At 34.8% G+C, this 19,873-nt stretch overlaps 1 protein-coding gene and 1 long non-coding RNA gene across 9 annotated transcripts; one reads left to right on the plus strand and one right to left on the minus strand.

Moving 5' to 3' along the window:
• The first annotated feature begins 705 nt into the window (after nt 1-705).
• On the plus strand, nt 706-1,869 carry LOC107751340 (uncharacterized). Its single transcript, XR_001641232.1, has 3 exons — nt 706-922; nt 1,423-1,524; nt 1,688-1,869. It is a non-coding gene; the product is annotated as an uncharacterized LOC107751340 (long non-coding RNA).
• Nucleotides 1,870-5,027: 3,158 nt separating this feature from the next.
• LOC107751336 (collagen alpha-1(XXIII) chain-like) lies at nt 5,028-16,650 on the minus strand. 8 transcript variants are annotated; one of them, XM_016567026.1, is made up of 21 exons: nt 16,590-16,650; nt 16,459-16,485; nt 15,535-15,588; nt 14,461-14,523; nt 14,252-14,287; nt 12,942-13,019; nt 12,690-12,713; nt 11,627-11,680; nt 10,974-11,018; nt 10,726-10,806; nt 10,584-10,637; nt 10,421-10,486; nt 10,157-10,183; nt 9,875-9,934; nt 9,656-9,727; nt 9,330-9,356; nt 9,204-9,257; nt 8,986-9,072; nt 8,602-8,670; nt 7,517-7,555; nt 5,028-6,932 (listed from the first exon to the last, which is right to left on the minus strand). In XM_016567026.1, exons 1-21 carry the CDS (start codon nt 16,593-16,595, stop codon nt 6,882-6,884), a joined length of 1,074 nt encoding a protein of 357 aa, XP_016422512.1. In that variant the 5' UTR covers nt 16,596-16,650; the 3' UTR covers nt 5,028-6,881. The 8 variants fall into 8 exon arrangements, 7 of the variants coding, with proteins under 7 accessions (XP_016422512.1, XP_016422511.1, XP_016422514.1 ...); XM_016567025.1 differs by having other exon boundaries at nt 14,252-14,296; nt 16,590-16,643; XM_016567028.1 differs by lacking the exon at nt 15,535-15,588 and having other exon boundaries at nt 14,252-14,296; nt 16,590-16,643.
• Between the last annotated feature and the right edge of the window lie 3,223 nt (nt 16,651-19,873).

The raw sequence follows: 19,873 nt of genomic DNA on the forward strand, positions 1-19,873 counted from the left end.
TGTAATGATGCCTTAAAATTGGGTTTACATGAATGTTATTTTATTGATAATGTTTATCATGAAAATGTTTATGTATTGTGGATGTAAAGAAAAAGAGCCACTGCCATTTTATTTGGCTTAAATTTTAGTTTCTTTATTAAAAAATAAAAAGGTTGTCCTATGCAAAATGCTGTAATGCAGTGCATTCCATGTGACGTCAGAAATACATTTTCATTTTATCTTTATTTATTTTTTTATTTTTTATTTAGTCATTTAGCAGACGCTTTTATCCAAAGCGACTCGATAAAGGTTATCTTTAATCTTCATTTGATTAATCTTAATTTAATCTTTAATCCATCTGATCAATTAATATTTATATTATTATTTATTTTCCTTATTCTTGTTATGATGTTAAATAAGAAAACTGGTGTAAATGCTTGGCGTTGTGGAATATTTATCTATTTTTCTGCCTTTATGCTGAGTTGCACGTTCTACTGCATGAACTACTGCTTATATTTCTGTAATGTAGACTTTATTATAAAGTTAATTTTTCGACCTAGGTGCATCACAGCTTTTCTCCTCGACTTCTGACTTTGTTCGTTATTCTCAGACTATGTGTACCTAAATATAAAAAGAGTTGTTGACGCCTCAAAGTATACATCCAAACCCCAAACGTGTGTCGGAAGTCAACGCCCTCATACGCATGCGGGGGACTTTTATTTTGAAACGTTGAACTTCCTGTCCGTCATTTTGCCAGTACGTGTTGTTCTTGTTCTCGACTGGATACCCCTTGCGCTCGCTTTCAAAAACCCAATTTAACGAAGATTTTTCAGTGTTTTCTGACTTCATCAGCATACCACCAACGAATATTTAATTGAATAAACATGGACCAAATGGAAGACCCTGCTGGATCGGATAATAAACGAGCTATAGAGCGGAAAAGGTAGGTTCTATATTGTAAACAACGGCCTGTTTGCGCTCGGAAGCTTCTAGTGTTTGGATTGCGGCCACTTAACCACTAAAGAAGCTATATTAAATCCAGTATATCGCTGTTAAATGTCAAGAGAGCTGGATTAACGTCAATATATGACATTATATTAACAGCTATTTAATGTTGCACATTAGCTGTTGGGAACGGTTAGGTATTTGTCATTATGACTGGTGTATTATGACCTCGAAGCTCCAGTAGTACAGCACTTATTTATTATTATATTTTTTTTTCCAAGTGCAGTACATCAGTTGAGGTCTAAACTATTTATTTAATGATTCTTTTTTTTTTCCTGGGTGGTGATAGTTTACGCGTCATGGTGTTTTGCTGTATTGCTATTATTTATAGTACTATGATAATAGACCATGATAAAAATTTCCCAAGGGAGGGACCTGCATTTTTATGACGCAGCACTGGCTACATATTAAAACCGCTGTTTTCTTTCCTATTTATAGGAGTTGAAGATGCCAAAGGAGGATTTCAGAGAGGACAAGCTTTCAACATCAGCACCGTCCATCACTTTGTCCCTCCCCTCATCCCCTAAACATCAGGCACAGGTGGAAACACTGGTTCACAGCCACGTTTTGTAGTTATAGATTGTGTTCAGATATATAATTGGATTTGTGGCATACAATAGAACAAAATGCAATGCAATATATTATTGTTAGTAATATTATAATTAAGTAGTATACTGATAATTTATCTCTTTGTCCCTGACAGGCACTAGTTTAGCCAGGTACCTCACCCCAATACTCCATTTAAGTCCAGCAGTTTCATCACAAGCGTTTCGATGGGAGGTAATGAAGGTGGTGGACAGGGAGGAGAGCGATGGAGCCTCTTCGGGGTGCGGCCCATCGTGCAGAAATCCCCCACTGACCCAGGATCAGAAACCAACACACCTGGCAAGAACCTGTTATACGGATAAATTATTTTAGGTTTTAAAGATGCCTAATTATACACTCAGATTTGTTTGTTTAACCTTTATGCAATATTTGTTCTGCACCAAGATTTATTTTTTTTATTTTGTTGTGTCATTAATTATATTATTGAATATTATACTATATTTATTTATGAAAATTGCTTCTGTACTAATATTTTTCAGTGTATATTATCGCCTAGCTCTAATGTGGTAAATGTGACTCAAAGGCATGAAGAAATTAAGATGATATAAACATTAACATCATGTGTATTGTGAAAAGTGCTGTATACATTTTGGGAAATTCACAATAAGACCAGGAATGTGTTAATGTAAACATTTTTTCCTGCTGTTTCCATGACTACAGGGGGATTCATGCTGCAATCGTACTTTGGGGTTCAGAAGTCCAATTCAATAGATGGCATGAAAACCCAAATAAACCTCACGGTTGACGATCCCGCCAATTTCAAATCTCCCAAGATCGAGATGAGCGGCGAGGACGAAAAGAAAACATCCTGTCACAGACTGAGACATCGAGACATGAACATTCTCACTCCTTCCGGCTTCTGAACTCCACAAGTCTTGAACTCTCCTAAGCTTCCTCGCTTTTATATACACATTATAGCACAAAATGGCACTTGCTATTTTATGGTCTCTTGTGAGTAACACCACACCAACTTATCCTGTTTCCCCATATAACTTTAATAGAATTTCCCTTTAAATTAGATAAGAGCTGTAGAATCTCTTAAATTAGTGCCGAGCTTCATTGATAGTTGTTTTTATGTTCCCCTTACCCCAAAAAGACCGCTTTTTTTTTTTTAAACGTTTTGAATGTTTGTTTTTTTTTATTACTGTGTGCTATGACAAAGTGATTGCTTTTGATTATTGTGGTTTAAATCTACCACAGTAAAAACCTATCGAAAATATCAAAATATGCATAATTATCAATAAGCTTGTGTTTTTAGGTGTGAGATGCACTCACAAGTACATCTGTTAACAGTAAATCTGAATTTTGTGGATCATTTTGTAAGCTTGTGTATACATGTTTCATCAGCATTTTGCATTAGATTGATGGATTTCATCAGTGCACGTGTTGTAGTTATATAGCACATCAACAGAATAACATACTGTTGCGCACATCTGTTTATTGCCACTGTAAAACATGCAATCTAAAAGTCAGATTTGACTAAGCAGTCAGGTATCCATCTTTCAACATAGTTGAAACATGTTTAAGTGCCATTTTTTGTGACTTAACTGAACTGCTTATTTAGTTCAGGTTACTAATTTATTTTATTAATTGATGACATTAACGTGGTATTTTATGTTGTGTGGTTCCCCGTGTGCAATAAGAAGCATTGTTTGTATCAGCATGCTGAAAGCACCTCATTTCTATCACTGGGTTTCACACTCATTTAATTATTATATTTTTTACATTTAACACAAAAGTATTTTTTTATATAGTTGCTTTTGCATCTCAGGCCAAATTGTTTAACACCAGTCACGTGTTGTATTACCATCACATATTACCTGTTCATATTGCTCAGTTTGGGTATTTGATTCCTATAATAAAACATCGCTGTCAAGCACAATAAAATTTTTTGATTGTGATTGTATTTGATTTATTTTAGAAACAGTTTAATCATGTCATCATGATTTTTTGAATTTTATTTATGATTATTTCAATGTTCCCTGGGGTTTACTTATGTTCATTTGTTTTATGTTAATAGTGTTTATAAATGCTTCTGGAAGTAAATTAAGGACAAAAAACTTTTTAAACAAAAAAGTATGTTGAACTGCATAATTGAAGAAAAAAATGCATTGCATTAACAGTGCTTGAAATAGTTCAAATTCGGCAGAATGTTCAAATTCGTTTTAGAAACAGTTTAATCATGTCGTCATGATTTTTTGAATTTTATTTATGATTATTTCAATGTTCCCTGGGGTTTACTTATGTTCATTTTTTTTATGTTAATAGTGTTTATAAATGCTTCTGGAAGTAAATTAAGGACAAAAAACTTTTTAAACAAAAAAGTATGTTGAACTGCATAATTGAAGAAAAAAATGCATTGCATTAACAGTGCTTGAAATAGTTCAAATTCGGCAGAATGTTCAAATTCGATTCTAACTCGGTAAAATATTCAACTTTGAATATCCGGGAACTACAGGAACAGCACTAGCAGTAGCGTACTCATGCATAATCTCCATCTGCGTCATATTTTTAAAAAGACTGACAGTTTTGGAAATGGTGATTTTGTGAAGTGAATATTTATTGAATTTTTAAGAATGAAAATGTGATTTTTTTTTCCAGTTTAAATATTCACAGCTTAAATATACAACCATGTTGAATGACAACCCCAATAAATACAAGCCCTGAAAATACAATGCATTAAATATGACCAATGTTAATGCAATGCATTTTTTTTTTCAATTCAACATGCACTTTTTTATTTCAAAGACTTTTGTCATTGATTAACTAAATTTTCAACCAGCATTTTGACCCTTATAATCCGTTTTCGAGGTGTGGTCCCTTTAAGGCTTGACAGTAAACGATCACTGTTATGATTGACTAACAGTATCAATGCCCCCTGGCTATAGCACGTAAGCAAAGACTATAGAAATACAAGTACGCTTTTTAAAAAACATTCCATCCATATAAAACCACAAACAAATCATTGTGACTCTTTACTTACGGTTTTCGATGCAGCTGCTGTTAGATCGCATTCAGTTGGCTGCTTTTATCTTTCAACAAGACTTTCTTTAAGAACTCTCCATTACACAGTCCTCATTAACAAAACAATCTTTAGCCAAATGCTCCGAATAAACATATAATCCGCCTACAAGATGTCCTATTGTCAGCAGCAGCATGTGGAGTACGTCCGAAAATGAATGCGCAACTGAATACCATAAGCAACAGACAGTGCCAGTGATTATAATTAGATTTGCTTTTGGCGTCTGGTGTAGACACAGGTGTCAGCTGATTAGACACACGTGGGTGGGGCTTATAGATGATTATATGCAAATATTTGTCCACGTGACGTCACAGATCCGCAATATCTAAACAAAGCGTTTTAGGAGCTTGATTAATAAATGCTTTATTTATAATGAGGAAGATATTTAAGCTATAAGCTATAAAACTTGCAGGATGTTTTATTGGTACAAAGACCTTTTATATGTCAAAAGCTCAAAAAAAAACAGATTTCTTATGTCATGACCTGTTTAATTACCTTGGCATTTAAAGTCAACAGGAAACTGCACTCTTACTCATTACTTGCGCAATGTGACATACTTCCTAGTGATACAGAACATTCATGCAATGATGAAAAAGAGCAGGATTTAATTTAATTCATCAGGAATTGATTTGATCATGACAAGTTTCAGAGAAACAGTCTGAGCTAAATGTAAGTTTACAATGGATTGTGGAGAACTTTTGAAACACCATACTTTTTGACCATGACCAAGGTCAAATGAAAGACAGTTTACTAGTAACAAACTTTAATTTCTATTTTATAAAACATCTTTGAAAGCAAATCAATGCATATAATGTCTGTCAGGCAGTCGGTAAGGCTGTTTTCCTTACCCCATTTCAACTATTAAATACAAATACTTCAGTAGCAAAATATCTTCAAAATCATCTTTCAATATCTTCAAAATCAAACATTATTTGTGTTGAAAAAAAGAAAAAAAAACACCTGTAAAGAAAGTCAAACAATAAAATGTTCCAAAAATGTCCTCTCATTCTGTTTTGTTTCTAAAATGATGCTATAATGCTATTGGTCAATCGTAAATCACAACATAGTAACATTGGAACATTTTGCCAGCCATTTAACACCAAAGACAGGCTTATAAAAATTCAAGTGCATTATCTGTAACATATATTTTATGCATATAAGAACTTTTACATGATCTGGCCACCAGTTTTGATTTTTACCGGATTTGATTATTAACAATAAATACTTCAGAAAAGCTTATGAAGTATGGTTTTAAATCCCTGAAAGAGGGTACACCATCATGGAAATGTACACTGAACATGCTAAAATGTGTAAAAAAAATAAAGTAAAATTAAATCTCTTCTGGATGTCTTTTCTCTCTGTTAAATCTTGGAAAACCAAAGAAAGAAAATGAGACTGATCAAATGGAATCTCTAATGTTTTCTTTGCTTTTATGCTATGAAAGATAATAGAGCAATACTTTGTCAAATTAAAAAACAGCCTTAAACTTGAGTCCTCGTAATAGCTGAACTGAGGTTACGAAAATACCTCCAGTTTTGGCCATCCTCAAAAAGCACATCAGTATATATCATAAATTACTATGAGCAAAAATATATGGAATATGTATCAAGGATTGTGATGTTAAAAACAATGACAAGTAGTCAGAGTCAACGTATACTGTATCTCATACAAAGTATCACAACAAATGTGAGCAATAAAACATAGATGCAGTAGTATTAAAGAAAAAAAATAAACAGGTACAATATAACACACTATTCTCGCTCATTATTATGCTGCGCTGATTTAAAACAGATGTAGTATTTATTTTATTATTTTATTGTCAATTATTTATGCATTAATAAGTAAATGCTCATCATCCAAAAGTTAGTCTTTGGGCGTCAATTCCAGATGCTTTGTGTTTTGCTTGCGGGTTAAAAACTACAAAAATCCAAGCATAAAACAGTAACACATAAGAAATAAATCATTATAAATTACTGTTCATTAATATTCTCAAAATAATGATCTGTTCTGTATCATCTCCATGCCAAAGCCTCTTATGTCAGGCTGCTGTTGCCGTCCCATGGAGCAACTGCATCCATGAGGCCAATCCCTGATCTCTCATCATCTCCAAGAGCTCAATTATGTTCCTCCATGAAAAATATTGACCATAGTGAGGGCTGTTTGCACCCTCATTCGACCTGCGTATTGAGGACCGTCAATATTAGCCAGTATTATTGAGATGGCGTCACTTGAGTAAAGTCATTTAACCTGCTCGGGTTCTTGAAGAACATCAAGGCTGGGAGAGACGTTTCCTCTTGAGTTTCTGAAGCATTCCCTGTTCCTTTAAAAACAAAAGGGGATATGATGCAAAAATCTCGTATTGGCACTAGTTGAGCGGGTCGGTCCAGCATGCCCATGCAACATTCCTCGAGCACATTACAGGCATCTTATGGTGAACAATACTGTCCATTTATGCTCCAGGAATAAAAAAATAATAATCCAAAAACCCAAATGGATACCAAAAAAGCAGCATCCACTATTTGGTCCACAATTTCTGATAAAAAAAGGTTTATGAAAAAATAACACTGATGAATGTACATTGAAGTCTTTTGTCTTTATAAAATGTAGATATATTTAAAAAGTGGAAAAAGCTGTATGAAATTGCAATATATATCACATCAATATGTACAGACGACATGCCTCAGGTTGCACATCACTGCAAAAGAACAACAAACACACAATATTAGTGATGAGCAAAGCCAAATCCAAAAATGCAACATAAAAGAGCTATGTGGCATGTGTACTGATGCACACTGCAGTCGATTAATTTAAATAGGCAATTGTTCATGTTAAAGTCACACACATGAACTGTACAGACATGGTTATGGAATATTCAAGTATCATAAATGTATTTTTTTTACTGACCTTGTGCCAGCAATCTGCTATTGGAAGTCCATCGTGACCCTTCAAAGTAACAAAACAAAACATGGGTGTAAGAGCAGAGTCAATTTTCAGTTGTATTGCAATTTTAACAAATTCATGTGTTAAAGTAGTTAAAAAAATTATCAGTTTAAATTTTACAACTGTCTGTAAGCAAACACTCCACACAAATTTCTAATAATTATTTTGCTAAAAAAATACATGAATTTATATATATATATATATATATATATATATATATAAAATAAGTAGACATCAACCTAAAAACTCAATCACTAAAGAATCAGATTTTTACATACATGCTTGCAAAACTCATCACAATAATGCTGTTTTATATGAAGTAACACTAATAAAATATTAATGAGACTTTGCTTACTAAGTTACACTGTTTTTCGTCAAATTTTGTTAATATTTTATACATCAGTTTGGGCTTTATAACAGTTGAATAAAAATGAATAATCTCTAATTATGTGTGTTGTATATACACTATGGTTTAAATGTTTGGGTCGTAAGATTTTATAATGTTTTTGAAAGATGTTTTTTGCTCACCAAGGCTGCATTTATTTGATCACAAATAAAGTAAAAACAGTACTATTGTCAATTATTATCTATAATATTTTTTATATTATTATTATTATTTTAATATAATTTATTCCTGTGATGCAAAGCTGAATTTTCAGCATCATTACTCCAGTCTTCAGTGTCACATGATCCTTCTAATATGCTGACATGGTGCTCAAGAAATATTTCTCACTATCAATGTTGAAAACAGTCGCTCTGATTCATGCTTCTTTGATGAATAAAGTTAAAAAGAACAGCATTTATTTGAAATAAAAATGTGATGTATTCTGTGCAGTTACTTTTTATCAACTCAATGCATTCTTGCTGAATAAAAGTATTAATTTATTTCAAATAAATAAATCTCACTGACCCCAAACATTTCATGTACCAGTATGTATATGGCAGACATAGGATAGTTTAAAAGGAGAAGTTAAAAGGTGAAAGCAGGAAGTGTCAGAAATCTGCAGGTATAAACAGAGCAGAGAGAGAAGCAGGCAGATATACTGTACCAGTGGGCAGGGGGCCTCAGGGGCCGGCTGCCCCGTTTCCACTGCCTCTTTTTTACATCCATCAGCTCCCTGTCAGCGAAGGCACACATATACAATATACACTCCCATAATGACTCAAAACAAACAATACACACACACTCACGCTAGAGAGACCAATCAAAGAGAAACTGAAACAGAACATCAGCCTATAGAAACATACAGAAGAAAGGTGAGGAAAGGTGGAAAAGGGAAAAAGATGTCTGTGAAATATCTGTGTTCCCAGATGGGCACACTTTGCTGTTCCTGACAGAATTACCCGGTATGTTTTTTCACCGGATTTTCAGCAGTATGAATCTGTAACGCATCAACACATATAAACATCTGAAAAGTAGCTATTACACGCACCACGGGACAGGGCTGGTCCAGACCCGGCGGCCCCTGCTCGCCTTTCTTTCCCTTTAGCCCTCTCTTTCCAACAGCACCGCGATCTCCCTGTGAACAGGAGGATCAACAAGATCATTTTAAGTAAAGGACTATGTACAGTCAGTAAATAAATAAATGTCATGTTTTTTGAACATGTATGAAAGCTTCATTGATAGCCAGAGGTAAATATGATGCAGTACCTTCTCTCCTTTCTCTCCACGATCACCCCTGTCTCCCTTAATGCCAGGAAAACCCTACAATAAAATAAAAGAAAAATTACATTGTGATGTATGTATGAATGAATGAATAAATAAATAAATGCTTACATCTAATCCAGGTTCCCCTTGTTTTCCCTATAAAGAAAACAAAAATAATTTTAGCTACATTTATATTTTATGTGTGGCCTATCTGGAGAGTTCCAGTCTAATATTACTTCACAGTTAGGTTTAGGCATTACATTTGACATTTATCAAATCAAATCAAAATTCATTCATAAATCATAAAAACCACAGAGTGGTTAAAAAAAAGAATACAGAAAAAATGAAATAAAATATAATAGATAAAAAGAATGAAATAAACACCACAAATACATTTGCTTAAGCCCTAATGGTCATTAAAAATAGTGATTAGTTGAATTTATGATTAGATTTACCTTTTCACCCTTTGTGCCGGGAAGACCAACTAATCCTGTTGATCCCGGGGGCCCCTGAGGACCCTGAAGGCCCTATAAAACATAATAATATGTATAAAGATGTTATGAGTATGGATAACATCATAATCATAACATGCAGGCCAATCTTACATCTTTGTAAATATTGATTTTGTTTTTAAATCCTAGACTAGTGCATTATGGGATTAGATGTGGTCTCACTTGTATTCCTGCAGCACCAGTTTCTCCCTTCTCTCCTTTAATACTCTCCCCTGGATCACCCTATGAGAGATTCAATACAGCGTTAGACTGATACACTGCATGGAGTACGAGTTACTGGATATCTCCAGACATTTATTAGGGAGTTTAAAGCACTTAAGTTAGCTTTATGATGACGTGTTTCATGACAAGACAAAAACTTTGATACTTTGATCTAAATTTAGGAATTTAGGAATACATACATTAATAGACTTTGTTTAAAATCTTAAATAAAATAACACTTACTTTGGAGCCTGGCAAGCCACGATGACCCTAAAACACACATAATAACTGTCACAATCTTTGAATGATGTTATGATATCACTCTTAAAAGTCAAGATCTTGCAGATAAATGCAAAAAACAAGAGAGACCATATGGTCAGGTTGAGTACAGTTACATATGTGAATGTGAAAAAGCTTGTAAAATTGGCATCAGTCATCATATCAGCCATCAGATGTCATCATATGGACTGAAAGCATAATATCATGCATGTCTAAAATGTGCCTCACCATGTATCCAGGTGGTCCTGGTGGACCTGGAGGCCCTGGTGGTCCAGGCTGTGAAATCATCTGAACCTGTAGACAGTCATAAAATCACATTTAAAGATAACTGTACTCTTAATACTAGAATATTAATAAATGAATCAGAAAATGTGGGTGCAATTGTTCTGACCAGATTGTCCTCTAGTATAGAGTCTCCTTTCTCTCCTTTCTGCCCATCCATTCCCTATGACACATTTGATTAATATTATAAATGATAATATGATAGAAAATAAATGAGAAGATGTAATAGATTTATCACTTTGAATACTTACAGAGGGACCAGAGAGGCCCATTTCTCCCTTTCCCCCCCTCTCTCCGGGTTCACCAGGCTCTCCAGTGTCTCCCTTTTCACCCTGATGGTCAAATCAATCCAAATATTGATAAGCAACTCATTTGCACGAATCTCTGAGTAGCTCGTATGGGTCCTATATAGGTGCATGGTCTTGCAAAGCTGTGTATATTTATATAAAATAAAATAAAACAACTGATATTCTTCTAAACTGGGTGAACCAATTATCACCTTTTCGCCATCAATCCCAGCAGGCCCAGGCAAGCCAAGTTCACCCTGTTTGGATGAATGAAACATACAGAAGTTCAGAATTTAAATTTATCCTGATACTATAAATTAGATCAGGGATGGGCAACTTTGATAGTGACAAGGGCCAGCATTTTTTCTCCTTTATACCAAGGGGCCAGATTACTAATCCACGTCCACACACCTTTTACACCGTCTTACTCAATTTCCTTTTTATTGAAGGAAATTAAAGTATAACTAATGTCATTTGTTTTTAATGATTTTATTAAGTATAAAACTTGTGCAGTTATGCTAATTCAGAAGGAAAACTTTGTTGTCAGTGGACAGAATGGAAACTAGCGACCTCTCCTGGTTGGAGATAGTATTAACATCATAAACTGAAAGCAATCTTTACATGACTTGCTTTTCAAATGTTTTAAAATTGATCATCCGAGTCTAATATGATCCAGCGGGCCGTACTAAAAAACACTGCGGGCCGCCAGTTGCCCATCCCTGAATTAGATCATTTAGAAGGTCTCTGAAAATCACGTTCTAGCACAGTCTTTGTGTGGCTTTAAATATAATAATCATGGAACCAACACACTAACTGAGCCACTCATTAGGAGTTTAACAGATTTTGATAAAATTGTGAAATTCACCTTTGAACCTTCTTTTCCGGGTGGTCCCGGGGGTCCAGGAGGGCCAGGGGGTCCCTGTTTGGTAAGCAAACGGAACGGACATAATTAAAGCTTATAAAATGGTCTTTTTGTAAAACCCACTTTGCATTTTGAGAACCACAAACCTCTGATAGACCTCATTTTACAACTGCTATAAAACAGGAAATTGTTGTTCCAATATAATTCTTCATGTGAAACCATGTGGAGTATGAAAGCAACATCCTGAGTGATGCTTAACAATGCTTATGGCATTCTTTGAAGGAAACATTGCTATTCTTTTGACAAAAACATACCATAATTATGGCTGATATTTTTTCATTTCCTTGTCACCATATTCAATGTATCTGTACAATGTGCTGTCATGGTTTGTGGTTCGATACACATTTCAGACTGATTATACTGTTGATAGAGATGACCACAAAGCCTTGCAAATGTCCAAAACGATAAAATTCCAAATTTCTCCTCCTATTTCTCAATTGCAATGTGACAAAACACAGGATTTCAAAGAATGGCATCGTCTAGAACATTTAAACAGACATTATAAATGTAACCACAAGAACCATTCATTAAACAACCCAGATGCACATTCTGAGAACAAGAACAACATTTGCAACTAATTGCATCTAATTTCATGAATTTGTCTTGGTACATTACATAAAGCATAGCCTTAAATGTTTTAAAGCAAAGTTATTTCAATTACATTTTATTTTGTCAGCCATATTTGGCTTTCAAACCGTTTTATAACATAATGTTGCATGCATGCAACCAGCTTTGATAATTATAATAATAATAAACATTATTTGTATAGTGTTACTGAAGAATCTGCATTGACAAATAAGCAACAATTATTTTATATTGACTTATTGAAGATTTTTATTGAAAATTAATCTTGAATTATGTATTTTGAATTAGCATTATATGCTGAAAATAATAATGGATTGTTTTAAATTCACACGCACACACAGTGAGTATTTGTTAAGGATAATCAGGCTGCATATTCAACAAAAATAACCAAAAATGGCAACTCATGCTACAGTACGGTTACCGAGACACTGATGGTTTTGATGGCCTGCCAGAAAAGAAAAAAAAATCAAGTTTGACTTAAATTTCAGAATATATAATGGCATTTGGTTTTAATATAACCATGAATTTATAGTCATCTGTGGTTTACATAATTGCATTACAGGAAGTCTAACCAGTAACATCAAATTTGCATGAATCCAGATGACCGATTGGCAAAAATAACAGTTGTTAAGAAGTTTTTCTAGCAATTACCATCAATGAAATCACAGCTCACCTGAAAGGCATCTAAGAGTTTGCCATTGAAGTCAATGATGTCACCGGATGCTGATGTGCCTTTCTCACCAGGGCGGCCCTACCGTGATGAAAACAACTGTTACATAACTGATCACACAAATGTAAGTATTCTCAGATGTGAAGAGGTGTTTCTCTGCTTTTGTTTTATCCAAAGCAACATACATTGCAATCAAGATATATATTTGATCAGTTCACAAATTGCCTTGAAAATCGAACCAAAGATCTTGGCATTGTTAACAAAATGGACTTTTGTTGCAGTTGTTCTCTAATTACATATGAATGAGATTGTTAATTTCTGAATTTATGCTTTTAAAGGTAAATTCAATAAAATGGTAAAAATGTTTCAAATTATGTGCATTCATTTCAGTGGCACAGTAAAAACTATTTGATTCTACATGGAGCAAGTCCCCACAATTGGGCAGAGATGCCACATAAGGTCACATGACAGGCCAAATATGACTCACTTTATCTCAGTAGCAACCTGCTGACTGCTGATTCATTGCATTCAATTTGCAACATGGAAGTATTGGTGCATTCAAGTCCTTCTGGGAAATTTGTATTTACAGTATGAGTTGGGAAGTAGTAACTACAGCATCAGGTGCATTCAAGTCACTTTGGTGGGAGAAAAATGCTGGTGTACCTTTTCTACAAAAGGTTCAATAAGATTTTAAACTCTGCTTCTACAAAATGATGAATAATATGCATACAGTAGGTATGTTTATGCCTTTTTATGATTTTATTCAATTTATGAAGGTGCTGTAAACTAAATTTTTATCCTATCATAATTGTACAATACTACAGTATTTTTTAAATGCAACTTAGATTTATTATACATTTAAAAAAATAATCATTTCATTATCTGAAACTTCTGAGTTTCCCTCTTGTAATTATGACTTTGTGGTGGTGTTCATGTGCATTCAACTCATAAATACGATCTTTCCGACATGACTCAAATGCACCATTAGCTATTTTCTTTGAATATTGGAGAATTCTGATTCATTAGCCACTATGAGTCAATAACTTGAAGAACAACAAAGTGCAGTATTTGTGCTACAAACCAGTGCATATTTATGATTATGACAGTAAATTAAAATAATAAGTTAACAAATAGTTTTCAGCATCAAGCAGCATAACTGACTGTTTTTGTACAGCTAAAATAACTGGGAGCAAATGACCCTGCAAACCTTGCATTCAAGTTATGAAAGTCCGAGACAACAGTCTTATCCGTCAGTGCAGCATAAAAATCAAATGAGCACACTTTTAATAAACGTATGATGCATCGTTCCTCACCGGTTCGCCCTGGGGCCCTTGTTCTCCAACATCTCCTTTATCTCCCTGAGAAATACAAAGCTCAAATCAAACCAAACCAGTCAAGCACATTGATGTTACCCATTTACTGTAAGTCCTGTCTTTGTAGGAATCATTATATATATATATATATATATATATATATACATATACACACACACATAACAGAAAGAGCTTCACCCAGAGCTCACCTTTAAGCCTGGCAGACCATCGGTTCCTCTGTCACCCTGAGGACCTGGCTCTCCCTGCTCACCCTGCCAAACATATACAGAGCGTTTAAAGTAATATAGAACAGATCGCAGAGAGTAATACTGAAGCAGAAGATGCTTGAACAGAGCAGTCGGATCCATATGAAGCCCATTACTCTATGAAATCATTCTTATTACATTGCTAATGATTAAGTAATGGTCAGAGGCTATGGTGAAATCAAGCACATGATCAAATCCAAAAAATATGCTGAGGTGATTAAATAAAACTGAACCTATGAGACTAAAGAGTGCAAAACAGAAGGTAAAAATACTCAGAAAATTAATTGGTTAAAAATAATATTGCTTGCTTGATGTCTCATATTTAAAGGGGTCATATGATGCGATTTCAATTTTTCCTTTCTCTTTGGAGTGTTACAAGCTCTTGGTGCATAAAGAAGATCTGTAAAGTTGCAAAAACTAAAGTCTCAAAACCAAAGAGATATTCTTTATAAAAGTTAAGAGTTAACCACGCCTACCTAAAATGGCTCGTTCTAACACGCGAAACTACTTTGTTTGGTCTTCCAAAAGAGGACACGACTACAAATCAGTGGTTAAGTTGTATTTACAACACTGTTCCAGAACAGTTTGGGTTTTAATGTTTTTGTCTCGCCGCTCCGGCCGGGGACACGGCATCAGCAGTATGTGAGGGGCGTAACATTTCCGTCTCAGGCTTGAGGTATTCGGCCAATCACAACGCATTGGATAGCTGGCCAATCAGAGCACACCTCGCTTTTTCAGACCGATGAGCTTTGTAAAAATCGACGCGTTTCAAAAAGGCGGGGCATAGAGGAGAAACAATAATGTACAGTATGTGGAAAATAATGTGTTTTTTTAACTTTAAACCGCATAAACACATTTCATTACACCAAATACACAAAATAATGTTCTTTTTAACAGCATCATATGACCCCTTTAAGTACCAAACTGGAGGAAAAGGACATTGAAAACACTTTTGGATCATAATGATAGTTTTTTTAATATTCTGGAGTCAAAACCAGAGGAAGAATGACCTCTGACCTTTGACCCTGGGGGTCCCTGTGGTCCTGGGTAACCCTGATCACCAACTTCACCCTGTAAAACAGTTAAATATCCAGTTTACAGAGATTTAAAGAAATTAAACACATAAATACGATTTAATGGAAAAAGCAACAGAGATTCCATATTGTGACATTCATCTGAGTGGAACGGATCAAAAAATAAAAAATGCAGGACGGGGAATTGGATCCGTCCATCAGTTGTTGATTGGATGGAGGCAGATCTGAATGTGAGCTTGCACTTTTCCCTATTTACTTTCTCTTATTGAAAACAATGCGTAATTGCACAATAATCCAAAGAAAAATGTTTGTCAATGTAAAATCTTGCTTCACCTCTGAAGCAACGTTCCTTCTCGGTTGACATAAGCAAAAAAAAAACTCTAGCACAATAAATAGCACTTTTCAATTTTTACAGATAAAAAAAATCAACTTCATCCTCACAACTTATATCCTGTTTCACTTCGAAATAAAATCACATTACAGAAGTAAAAAATGTTGCGAACACTATTTAATGCAGCTGCAACACAACGGCTAGAACATACTAGGGATTGTAACGGTATGACAATTTCTTATCACGATTATAGTGACCAAAATGATCATGGTTATCAGTATTATCACGGTATTAAAAGAAATGTTAAACTAAACTTGCTGTCGGTGACAGTGCTTGCATGTTCCAACTAATTCAAGATGTCAGTGCAACCAGACGTCAGTGTTTAAGGACATTTGAAGTCAGCAAGCACTCACTAGCGCAAAGGGTAAAACACTCAAACATGCTGTTCATATTTATGCCGAAAGGAAAGAATTTAGTCTTTCAGAAAATTGCAAAAGCAAGACATTTTCCTAAAAAACAAGAAACACCTTGGTCTCAAGGATGAGCACACACAGATTTTATGTGTTTTAAACTTACCGGTTTTCCTGGTAAACCTCTTTGTCCCTGCAGAGAGAAAACGTGTTTGAAAGAAAGTAACGTACAATAATATAATGTGAGCCATGAAGACCATGACCATGTTGATCAGAAACAGTGCTGGTTACACTCACCTCCATTCCTTCTCGTCCAGGAGCACCCTAGAGAGACAGAAAGTATTTAAGAGTTACTTTAATACACCAAACTTTCAAGATGTACGTCAGTGTTTGATTGATGCCAGAGCTCTTTTTTAAAAGACTGGAGAACCAAATGTCATGTACCAATCCTTAAATTGCTATGCATCATTATTAACATTAAAGGGCTTGCTGGGTTGGTATGAGTTTCACGTTAAATATCAAGTCATGTCACATTTATTTGCATAGAACTTTCCACAACACTCCAGTCCATCAATTCATGGCTTGTGATGTGAAAAGCTGCGTGTTTGTAAGAAACAAATCCATCATTGAGACGTTTTTAACAATTGCTTCCGGCTAGAATATGAGTCCTCTATCCATATAATGTTGCTTTCTTAAGCGAAAAAGTTGTCTTGTCTGAATATATGACAGATCAAGCACCATTTATAAGCAAAAACAGTCTAAAACAGTTCTAAACAAATATGTTGGTGGATTTTGATGTGAGAGGACAACAGGGGATGGACTTTTTCACTGGAGGTGGCATTATTATGGATTATGGACTTGTTTTTTGGCCAAAAGCAATGGTTTAGAGTTAAAATGCCTTAATGATGAATTTGTTTCCTACAAACACAGATTTCCACTTCACAAGACATTAATTGATGGACTGGAATTGTGGATTACTTATGGATTATTGTCATGTTTTTATGAGCTGTTTGGACTCTCATTCTGACGGCACCCATTCACTGCAGAGGATCCATTGGTGAGCAAGTGATGCTACAATTTCTCCAAATCTGTTCAGGTGAAGAAACAAACCCATCTACATCTTTGATGGCTTGAGAGTGAGTACATTTTCAGCAAATTTCATTTTTGGGTGAATTAATATCGTGAGTGATGCCACTTGTCAATGTGAATTTTCCTTCCATCCATTTCTTATAAACAGCATTTTTTGTTCTTATAGGGCGTCTTTGTAGAGATGGGTGTGTCTGTCATTTAACCAATAGGGGGCAGAGATGTACAACATTGCTTGTTTTGGTTGAATGTTTGCCATCAGATATTAAGCACCTATAGCAAACACCTGCTCACATTAATGCAAAGTTATCATAGGTTTCTTATCATTTTATAACAGAAATCAAGGTTTTGAGAGTCTTTGTCATACACAGAGAGAGAAATAATGTATATATCTGAATGCATCTTTTGGAGGATGTGCTGGGTGAAAGTATTATGATATAAACTTCATAGGATGTCAAGCAATACTTTTAATTTTGTAATCGATATTCTTGTCCTCATTCTGTACCTAAATTATCAACAGAATGAGTGAAGACATGGCACACATATGCATACACACAATCAGATGTAGCATGTCAAGCAGACTTCAAAGCTGGTATTCAGCCACAATACAGAGAGACATAATTTTCTGTTCCCTGTCAACAATGAACAAAACCAGAGGAAGCGCTTGGGAAAATCCGAAGCACTATACTGTTCGCTTTCCCCATCCTTCCTTCAAGCTGTGCTTCTTAACAAGGTGGTTTTGCACAACAATAGGAGATAACTAGCTAGCAAGTTGCTATGTTAGAGAAACATCTGTGACCAACATGGTGCAGAATATCATAGATTTCAGCTTTCATAAAATGTTTCTTTACACACAAGCTTGACGACAAAGTAAAGCTGTGCAAACAGAACATGTCTCTTTGTTTAATCCACAGGACTCGAATGAAAAGCTCTACTTCTGCCAGCACAGTTACACAGACCCTTTGTGCATGTGCGGTTATAGCCTACTATGTGTTTTTAGACTCATCAAATGATATCACAATTGTGTTACTTAGTGCTTGAAATGGGTGTTGGTACCTCCCTTGTTTATATATGCATATTAGAACTGCCAGAGGTGACTTATTAGAACATAGTCACATTTAATGTAGTTAATGCATTTACCTGTTTTGACATTTTGTGTGTGTGTTTGTGTGTGATTCCCAAAGACTGGCCACAATATAATAACATTATATATTATATCATACTACATAAATTTATAATATTTTTACACATATAACATTACATATACACAAATATACATATTTAAAATTATACATATATATATATATATATTGACATCATTTTTTTTTTTTACTTATACCATCCAACTTTGGTTTGTTGGAAAGCTATTTTTCTTTTTGAATATGTTTAAATGTATATTTTATTCCTGTGATGTCAAAGCTGAATTTTCAGCATCCATTACTCCAGTCTTCAGTGTCACATGATCCTTTAAAAATAATTTATATTGCTGATTTGCTGCTCAAGACACATTTCTTATTATTATCAATGTTTAAAACAGTATTTTATTTTTATGGAAACGGCGATACTTTTTAGGATTTTTTGGATTAATAGAAACAGCATTTATTTGAAATATAAATCTTTTGTAACATTATAAATGTGTTTACTGTCACTTTTGATCAAATTATTATGTCCTTGCTGTAAAAAAGTATTAATTTCACTGAAAAAAAATAAAAATTTTACTGACCCCAAACTTTTGAACGGTAATGTGTGTGTGTGTGTGTGTGTGTGTGTATATTTAAACTATAGTTTGATGCAGATAATCCTGAGTAAATGAGATTCCCCACATGTTTGCCAAACCCCCAAATGTCATGTAAAATCAAGCAAAGTGAGTTTGGTAATTTAAAATGTCAGTCAGACGGCCTCTTCATATATGAATGAATGGTTCTTGGCCAGAATAAGCTATAATATGCTACAGATTTACTGCTGATAGTCAAAACCTTGGCTTGTGAACAGTCTAATAAGAGCGACATTACAGACTGCTGCAGAAGAGAGTATGTACTGGCGCTCATAACCTGCCGCTATGCAAGAATAATTTCTGGTATTGCAAAAATAATTGACAGTCTAGTGTGCCAGTGAGAACCAGCCCAGTTTTAGCAAAATAAAACCATTTCCAGTTCACTTTTAGTCCAAATTAAGCTGCCTTTATGATAAGAAACTAAAAAGGAGTAACTTAATTTAAAGGGACCTAAGGCGAGAAACGTTGGGAGAACTGTTGCTGAACCTGGATTCGTGCCATATCTCTTTTCGGGACGTTTAGGAACAGCAGAGCTCGTCAAGAACACACTGTGGCTGTGTCTTACCCAAACCAGATGAGTCTTGAGCCTTAAAATCTATATTTGGTTAAGCTTTAGGTGAGCCGCAGTGCACTGGCATAGACTGTGGTTTTCAAAAGCCCCGCTGGGGGAATGATTAACTGGATTTGCCCCTTTCCCCTCTAACCTCTCTCTCTCCATCAC

This window comes from Sinocyclocheilus rhinocerous, unplaced genomic scaffold, assembly GCF_001515625.1.
Source record: "Sinocyclocheilus rhinocerous isolate Xijiao unplaced genomic scaffold, SAMN03320098_v1.1 scaffold1233, whole genome shotgun sequence".
NCBI lineage: Eukaryota > Metazoa > Chordata > Actinopteri > Cypriniformes > Cyprinidae > Sinocyclocheilus > Sinocyclocheilus rhinocerous.

Bases quoted from the DNA above. Each gene is read 5' to 3' on its own strand.
- LOC107751336 (XM_016567025.1), bottom strand. The intron at 11,681-12,689 runs GTAACCGTACTG...CTTACCAAACAG, and splicing joins TCAAAACCATCAGTGTCTCG to GGACCCCCTGGCCCTCCTGG. The intron at 9,258-9,329 runs GTAAGCATTTAT...ATTTTATTGTAG, and splicing joins AAGGGGAACCTGGATTAGAT to GGTTTTCCTGGCATTAAGGG.